Below are 8687 nucleotides of genomic sequence, written 5' to 3' on the forward strand. Positions count from 1 at the left end.
AGCTCGTTTTCCTCACAAGTTGCAGGAGGTGAGAAGGCAACACTTGCAAACACTGACTGCGAGCCGCAGCGCCGGCTGCGCACCATTAACCTCAGCTCTGGGACCACTGTCTGCCCCAAGCTCCGGGGGATGCGGTGGGAGCCCGGCTGGGCTCTGCCCTGGGGCCACCCTCCAGTGACAGCTGCAAACAGGGAGCATTTAGTTGCCACCAAGAGCCCAGCCACGCGTGGAGGGGAGCTGGTGCAGGTGCGGCCTGCGCTGTTGCCTGCTGTGCTCTGGGGCTGCTGCTCCCCGCAGAGGGAACTGCACTGGCGTGCCAGAGGAGACAAAGAAGCTTCAGCTTAAGCCGAACTGAGCTGGGTGGCTGGGCTGGCAGGAGTGGGGAGGGTCAAGGGGCATTCACAGAGCTCATCCTGCTGCAAGGACGAGGAAAAGTGGCAGTGGGAAGCTAACAGTGAGGAGAGCTGAGGCCTGGAGGGCAGCTCTTGAATGACACTCAGGTCTCACCGGACCTCCGAGACATTGCTGTTCTTCTGCCAGTGACAGGATGAGTCTCTAAACCTGGGGCTCGCTCCTCCTCCTCGTGGTCAGGGGCATCAAGGAAGGCTACAGTGCGACAGAGACTGCCCTGAGCTGGCAACTCACTGGGGGAAAAGAGGGAGGGAGCACTTGTGAACTAAAGGGCAGGTGGGGCAGAGAACTGTTCAGAGAAGGGCTGAGCTAAAGCTTGAGCAAGCTGAGAAATGTCATTTGGGGTCATCCCACATTGATTTCATTTCACAAGTTATTGAACAAGTTTATTTGGGGCAGGGGGGGGTGTCATGTTTTCCCCTGGAGGCGTGCACTCTGCAGGCTTGAGCTGCGTTGCCAAAATGCTCGGGCACGTCTCTGCTGCAGCTCACACCGGTTCTTCTTTGGCTTCTTCCGGCCCGGTGCTGAGCCGCAGCAGAGCCCTGGCGGAGCCCAGAGCAGCCTCAGCATCCACAGAGCCCGGCTGCAAGGAGAGAAAGCAGAAACCGCCCGTCACGTGAAGGCTGCTGTCCCCCTTGTCCCAGCCGCCCGCGGTGCCCAGGCCGTGCTGGCCGTGCTCAGAGCGGTGCCCGAAGCCACCCGTCCCTGCTGCCTTTGGCAGGAGAGCAGGATGGCAGGACACGTGCCACCACCCGCAGCCAGCCGTGGCAGATCCACCTCCTCAGCAGCTGCCCAGAGCGGGATGCTCCTGTGCTCGCTGCCATCTCCCAAAAGCCCTTATCCCACCCGTGCCAAGAAGACGGGGACCCACCGCACGCCACCCGCCGCCGGAAGAAAAGCTGCTCCCAAGCCATGTCCTCGGCCTTCTCCAAGGCCACGTGCCATCCACGCCGCAGCTGGTCCCAAGCACTTCCCGATCCAGACTGGACACCACCTACAACGCTTCCTAGAAGAAAAACAAACAACAAATTAATGAAAAGGGATTACAGACAAAAAGGAGAAACAAGAGAAAAGGTCAAAAATCTTCTCTCTCTCGGGGGCCTGAGGAAGGCCCAACCTTCCCTACATGCTGGGGAAAAACCCACCCACGGGCGAGGGAAGCCCACGCTTTCTCCCTTCCCCCCTGCACTGCCCCCCAACAGGCACGGCGAGCCCGAAGCAAACAAGGGGAGTGGAGCAGCCCAAGCCCTTCCTTCCCCGCAAAACAAAGCAGCCCGTGCACAGCTCCTGGAGCGCCACCTCTGCTCCTGCCATGGGGGCTTGTTTGTGTCGGGCTGGCTGCCCCAGCCCCAGCCCGGGGAACAGTGGGTGGTGGGGGCTGTTGGCAGGGCCAGGGGCCGACTCCCATTTCGTAAGCACCCCAGCCCATCCCGCCCGCCCCGCCGAAAAGCAGCTTGGCAGCCGGCTGAAGAATTAGTTGCACCCGCCCCAGCAAAGGGGGGAACCTTTGCTTCCCGGCCAGGCCGTGCAATGCCCAAATCTGGGAGCATCCCCCTGGGTGTGGACTCATCTGTAAATTCGCTGTGGAGCCTGGCTTTGAAGAAGGTGCCAGAATCAAAGCCCATCATCTTCAGCTTGCCGGTGGCCAGGTCGAGGAAGAGCTTGTCATCCTTGACGTCGTCCTCCATATCTCCAGACGCAGCAGCCCCACCTGGCACAGCTTCTCCAGGGGCTCCTTCTTCCCTGCGGCTGAGAGCAGGCTGTCAGTGCCCCGCCCAGGGCCCCGGCTGTCAGTGGAGCAGGACAAGCAAAAGCAGCTTGCACGGCGGCCACCAGTGCTGGGAAGAGCAGCTCAGCTCCAGCACAAGGGCTGCGTGTTCCCATCTGACGACCCCTGCGCAGCGATACAGGCAGGGCAAAAAAGCCTGCGCTTCTTGGCTTCTTCTTGCCAAGGCACGTGTGGAGCTGTAACTTACCGGCTCCCTGGATCAAAGTGTGCCTGTGGCTCTCTCCCTTCTTCTACGGATGGTGAATATCCTGCAGCCAAGGATCACACGACAGGTCTTCTAATGAGGGCCTGTCCAAGGAGTGCAGGGACAGACACCATCTGATGAGTTCCTTGCAGTCTGCGGGGAGAAACCAGAAAGCGCCGGTCAGTTGCAGAAGGCTCCTGTCCGCTTTGCCCCACTATTGCCATGCCCAGGCCATGCCATGGGGGCTCCAAGCTGTGCCTGAACTTTCCCATCCATTCTTTGTTTTGGAGGAGAGCAGGAGAGCGGGGCATGTGCCACCTCCTCGGCAGCTGCCAGAGCGGGATGCTCGTGAGCCCGCTGCTGTCTCCCAGCACTGCTATTCCCCCCGTGCCGCAGAGATGAGCATCCACCTTGAGAGAGCCGTTGTGGGAGCGACAGCTGGCCCCAGCTGATGTTCCGGCCCTTCGGGAACGGGTGCTGCCCGCAGACCATCTGGTGCAGCACGATGCCCAGGGACCAGACGGTAGCTGCCTCGCCGTAGTACCAGCCAAAGTGGTTCCATTCCGGGGGGGCTGTACGATGGTGTTCCTACGGAATAGAGAGGCAGTTCATTAGGGGGATGCTGCCTGCTCCCGGAGCCTCGCCCCAGCATCCCTGGGCACGCGGGGGCCGCACCAGTGGCACGCGGCGTGACCCGCTGCCCTCTCGCCAGCGCCTGTGACTTGGGGACAAACTGTGGGTTGTAAAAGAAGCCACCGGTGTCGCAAGAGGGCAGCGGAAGCCCCGGCAAGGCCCGAGCATTCCACGCAAAGGGAAAACCCGCTCAGTGCCGGGGGGGAAAAACCATGCCTTCACCCTCCCTGCCTGCATTGCCCCAAAAAACATTCTGAAGCCAAGGCAAACCAGGCAAGCTGAGCAGTCCAAGCCCTTTCTCGCCTGCACACCAAACCGGCGGGTGCACAGCTTCTGGCCCCGCCCTCTCTGCTACCCCCACCCACGGGTGTGTTTTTGTCACGCTGGCTGCCCCAGCCCCAGCGCCAGTCCTGGGCAGAGTGGCTGGCGAAGGCTGCCAGCAGCGCTGGAAGATGGCCCCCCGGCCACCCACACTCAAAAGCAACTGGGCTGAACACTCGGTCCTGGCATCAAAAGGGAGAATCCCCGCTGCCACAGCCAGGCTGGGCCGCGACATGCCGGCACCGGGAGCCTACCCCGGCGGGGACTCACCTGCAAAGCGGGTGTAGGCTGTGTCTTGCAGGTGGGTGCCACAGCCAAAGTCAATCAATTTGGCCTGGCCGGTGGCCAGGTCAACCAGGATGTTCTCTGGTTTCAGGTCCCTGTGAAGGACCCCGCAGCTGGTGCAGTGCCGCACGGCCTCCAGGACCTGGCGGAAGAGCTCCCGTGCCACCTCCTCTGACAGGAAGCCCCGCTCTCGAATAAAATGAAGCAGGTCCTGAGAGTGCTCCGGCCGCTCCATCACCAGCACCACGTTGTTGGGGAGCTCGAGCCACTCGAGGAGCTGCACCACACCAGGGAAGCCGGTGGACACCTTGTCCAGCAGCACGACCTCGAGTGGTGCGCTGGTGCCGTTGGGCTGCGGGAGGAGCACGATGCCGTCAGTGGGGCTGATGCCGTGCCAGGGCTCGGGAAGGCCCTCGCCCAGCCCGGGATGCTCTGCGCCCTCCGCTGCCCCCACGCCCGCTCTCCCCCGAGGCGTCCTGCCGCCTTCCACCCTCCCGGGCCTCGGCTTATCCCCGCCCGTCACGCCCCGGCTTCTCCCGCTGCCCACCACCCCCCTCCTCCCCCCGCTCACTCACCAGCTCGCCCCAATGACGGATGCGGTTCCGTGGCACCCGTTTGATGGCCACCTGCAAGCCAAGGGAAGCAGCGGGTTGAGCTCGCCGCCCGCCCTGCCGAGCCCCATCCTCCTTCTCCTGCGCCCTCCTCCTCCTCCGCCCCCCCTCCTCCTGCGCCCGCCGCCGGCCCCGCCACTCACCGGGGCGCCGTCCGAGAGCCGCGTCGCCGCGAACACGCTGCCGAAGCCGCCGCGCCCCAGCAGCGAGCCCACCCGGTAGCGCTCCGTCAGGCCCTGCTGCGCCTTCCCTGCCGGCGACACGCGGCTGTCAGCGCTCGGCCCGGCGCCAGAAACGGCCCGCGGCCGCTCCTCAACCGCCCCGGGCCGGGTATCCCCAGATGTTGCTTCTTTCGAAGGGGACACCGGCGGCTCGGGGGCGGGGGCCGCGCTGCCGAGCGGAAGAGCTCGGACCGGGCAAGACGCCGCGGACGCGGCGGGAGCGGCCGCGCCGTCTGTGTCCTCGGCGGGTCCCGGGAGGAGCCGGGGCCGGCGCCGGCGCCGGGGGCGGGGCCGGAGGCGGAGGCGGGCCTGGGGCCGGGGCCGGAGTCGGGCCAGCCGGAGCCAGAGGCTGGCAATGCTGCCCAAGAGGCAGGCACTGATGCCCGCCCAGCAGCGCCACCGCCAGTAGTGCAAGAGCCGGGCGGAGGCGAGACCGCGGCGGGACGCCCGGGGGCGGGGAGGGCGCAGCCCCGCCCGGGGCCGCGGGCGGGCCGGGCGCATGGCCCGGCCTGGCATGGGGAGAGGGAGGCCGCGGAAGGGGCGGAGGGAGTGGAGCACTGAAGGGAGAGCGGGACAGGGGATGCGGGACACTGGGAGAAGGAGAGGAGGAGCAGGAGAAGGAACGCGGAGGCTCTGGAGAACCGCTGCTTTTGTGTTGCTCTTCTGCTGCTGCCGCTGCTGCCGCTGCTGCCGCTGCCGCCGCTGCCGCTGAAGCGCTGGGAGCGTTTGTCCGCGTGTCCGTGTGTCTGTTGCCCGGGTGTCCGTTTTTCCGCCGCGCGCCCCGCGGCCGAGCCCCGCGCGCCCCGGGCCAGCACGGGCCGCTGCGCTCCGGGGCCGAAGCGGAGTCACGGAGCATCTCTTCCTCCCGCAGCCGCGCCACACGCACCGTCTTGTTTAGCTTCTTCTTCACCAGATTGTAACTCTTCCTTGCGGCAGTCTTGCAACTTGCCCCTGCTGCTCGCTCGCCCCGCGCCGCGGTCTCTTGCTCACGAGCAAGCAAAGCGCTGTCCGCACTTTTTGCCTGGAGCAGAGCAAAGTGCTGAATGAGGTGCCTGCCAGCGCCAGGCAGAGCCCGCCCCGTGGGAGGGCAGAGCAGGACGTGAGGAGGGAGACGTGCAGCCCCTGCGGGGCGCAGCGCTGCTCCCCGGCCGCTCGGCGTGGGCAGTGGGAGCGGCGGGGCCGTGCCCGGCGCGGTGCCCTCGTCGCCAGGGCTGTTGCTACTTTCTTGTCCGGTTCCAGGTGAAAATCGGAGACTGCCGATAGGAGGATTCAAGGAAAAGAATGGAAACACTCTTTTTGCCGAGTTCTGATGCCAGTCCAATAGAGCAGCTCAGCTCTCAGCTGTCTGCCTCCTCCCTGCCAATCCAGCACTTTCAGCCGGGAGCAAAGGCCCTCTCTGCAAAGAAACTGCAGGCTGGTTTCCTTCTCCTGCTGTTCATTGACACAGGTAGAAAAGCAGACTCGTTTGGATGCTGAGTCTGTCCAAACAGACAGTGAACTTTGCCATGTGAAGCCAAGACACGGAGTCTTGAGCCCTGCGACAGTGTCATGGGAATCACCTTTGTTGCTTCTGCTGTCTATTGTCACTGCTGAGGGTGCAGTCCCATGGGAGCACATGCCCTGTCTCTAGAAGCCAGAGCCGAGCAATGCACTGGGCTCTAAAATCTTCCATTGGCAGGCTTCTGGTGTCTCCAGCATTGCTTTCAAAGCCAAACAGGGAGAAGGCAAACTGTGTGTAGCTAATGATACTGTAGAGTGTCTCAAACTTGCTAAGTCCTAGGTCTTCTAGGTAAGATCAGTTTGGAATGACGGTGGGGTAGAACTAGTGCAAGACAGAAAAGGGGAGCCTAGAAGGGAAGCAATTAATAGTATACGGGAACATCTTGGGCTGTTTCTTTCCGTTTGCATGTCACTTCTGGGAAGCTGTTTTGCTTTTGCAAGAATCTTGCCCACAGTGATGTCTGCTCTTTCCAAGACCCTTTCCTGGAGACCTTGCTCGAGCTCCTGTCACAAGATGTGCCATCACGTGCAGCTTCTCTTGGCTTGCCACACTGTGTGTGCAGCACGACTCTTGCAGCAGAGCAGGACCAAGGTTTTGAGAGCTTGACAACTTGTCCTTTCTCCTCCTGGTGGACTAGCGAGTTGTGCGGTGGGTAAGGTTTCCGTAGTTACTGTTCTAGGCTAAGGAAACAGGAGGAGGGGGTAGCAGCAGTTGTTAGGCGGGCTGAATGGAGAGAAAGAATCTCCGGAGCCTGCAGCCAGAAGTGGAGAGCTGTGGGCTAATCCTTCCAAGCTCTCAGTGGACATCTTGCAAGTGACCTGGAATGTGAGAATGGTCTGACAGAGGCAGTTGGTTTCTGAGTTCAGCGTAGATGCTTGCACATCTGGTGCGTTGGTGTGCAAATCAAGAGTACAATCGGTTCATGGGAAGCACCAGAAGAAGCTGGAGCTCTCCGAGCAGATGACTGAAAGAATCTGCAAAGGAGAAATGTGGGAAATGACTTGGTGTACCTTGCCTGGAAGAAGGGTAGTTTTTTCTAATAATTCCTAATCCGTTCCCTTGGCTTTTGACTTTCTTAACAAGGCCGTTTGCATCGCCGATTCAGCACGAAGCCAGAGGCCCGGGCTTACGGAAGCGCGCCAAAGACTCCTCCGCAGTGACGCTCAGGTGGAAAGAGGAGCGGGGCGCCTGAGCAGCCTCCGGGGAAGCATCCAGCGAGGTGCAATTTGCGCCGTGCTGGGAGAGGAGGAGGGGGAGAAGGATGGGCCTTGCGTGGCAGCAGCAGCAAGTTTGGGCCGCAGGACATTGCGCCTGCGCCGCTGCCCCACAATGGGCGGGCGAGTCCCCGGGGCTGCGGCCCCGGCACCGCGTCCGCTGAGCTGCCGACGCTGCGGGAGCTCCCCGGGCTGGGCTGGGGTTCCCGCTGGGACTGGGCAGCAGGCTGTGCTCTCACCGTGGTCAGCAGCAGCGGGACGTGCCTCTGGACATCCACGTCTCCTGCTGCTGGGAAGAAGCAATGAAGCGAGTGCAGAAGTTCTGCTTCCTCTTTCTCCCGGTGGAGTTTTTCGTTTCATTCCACACTCCAGAGGCAATTTCTGTGCTGGCCTCTGTCAGCTGATTCTATTTCAAGAGCACCAGCAACAGGGCTGTGTTTGAGCGCTGTGAATGTGGCCTGTATGGCTTTCATTCTCCTCGCCTTAGTGCTCAGGGGTGGTGGGCATTCCAGTATCTGCTGATCCTTATGCCTGCGACAAAAAGACTGACTTCGCTGTCGTGAAAGCACCGTGGATAGCCCTGCTGGAGAGCGGCAGTTGCAGTTTGGCTGAAAAATGCAGGTGGCAGCCGGAAGAGGTGCCACAGCAGCCGTGGGGTTCAATTCACAAGGCAGAGGCAACAGCAGCCTCCTGACGGCGCATCACGGTGAATGGAGGGGTGCAGAAACCCGATCATTTCTTTCTCTGAAGTTTGCTTCAGGAATGTACAGGCAGGCTCTGAGGAACCAGGGCTGTTTGTGGGGGAGTGTTGTTGTGATCAAGAGATTCAATTAGAAAAAGAAGGTGTTATGCATTTTGAGTCTTGACTTCAGTGCTTAGTCAGAAAGACCCAGTAGAGTAAGAAAACACCGGGAACTTGCAACTGGGAGAACACAGAGCGTTTAGTTAGAAAGCAAGGACTATTCAGTCAAGGCAGGAGAGATGGAACAAAGTTTTTAAAAATGTAACAAGTAGCAGGTGCACAATAGTTTGCAGAAAGAAGTATTACACAAGCATTTCTCTTTGGGAGAAAAGTCTGATGTTGCTGTTAGGGAATTGATCACGACTATTATTGGTTAGCAAGCTTATGAACAATTTTACTATTGGCTATCCAGGCTCACGCTATTCTAAGCCGATGGTGAAAAGATTATAAAAGCTATCGACACTTTTAATAAACGTCTCTGGTTATAGCCCGACTGGCGACCGCATTTCTTTGATGCGTTGCACAAGCAACGTGACTGACACTTTCGCTCTCCGTGCTCGTTCCGCAGCCACGGGTACAAAGACATGATGGGAACCCTTGTGCAGACAGAGCCTTCTATCCCTGCAGAACGCAGCGCGGCGGGTGGGGGCGGTTGGCGGGCAGCGAGCCCCGGGCAGCAGGCGAGATCCGGCTCCGCACCTGCCGGGCCCTGCTAAGGCTCAATGCCGGCTCCTCTGCAACAGCAAAGACCTTGAGCCTTGTCAGTGCCCAGAGG

At 61.1% G+C, this 8687-nt stretch overlaps 1 protein-coding gene across 2 annotated transcripts; it reads right to left on the reverse strand.

Annotated features, from left to right (window-relative positions):
- Positions 1 to 766: 766 nt before the first annotated feature.
- On the reverse strand, positions 767 to 8502 carry LOC121665224 (serine/threonine-protein kinase pim-2-like). 2 transcript variants are annotated; one of them, XM_042029214.1, is made up of 7 exons: positions 4378 to 8502; positions 4199 to 4249; positions 3609 to 3975; positions 2795 to 2972; positions 2388 to 2537; positions 1283 to 2160; positions 767 to 994 (listed from the first exon to the last, which is right to left on the reverse strand). In XM_042029214.1, exons 1-5 carry the CDS (start codon positions 4969 to 4971, stop codon positions 2462 to 2464), a joined length of 1266 nt encoding a protein of 421 aa, XP_041885148.1. In that variant the 5' UTR covers positions 4972 to 8502; the 3' UTR covers positions 767 to 994; positions 1283 to 2160; positions 2388 to 2461. The 2 variants fall into 2 exon arrangements, with proteins under 2 accessions (XP_041885148.1, XP_041885156.1); XM_042029222.1 differs by having other exon boundaries at positions 1283 to 2198.
- Positions 8503 to 8687: the final 185 nt, after the last annotated feature.

The sequence above is a fragment of the Corvus kubaryi genome, unplaced genomic scaffold (assembly GCF_017639235.1).
Source record: "Corvus kubaryi isolate FWS band 111438036 unplaced genomic scaffold, C.kubaryi_AGA036_p1.0 130, whole genome shotgun sequence".
Lineage (NCBI taxonomy): Eukaryota > Metazoa > Chordata > Aves > Passeriformes > Corvidae > Corvus > Corvus kubaryi.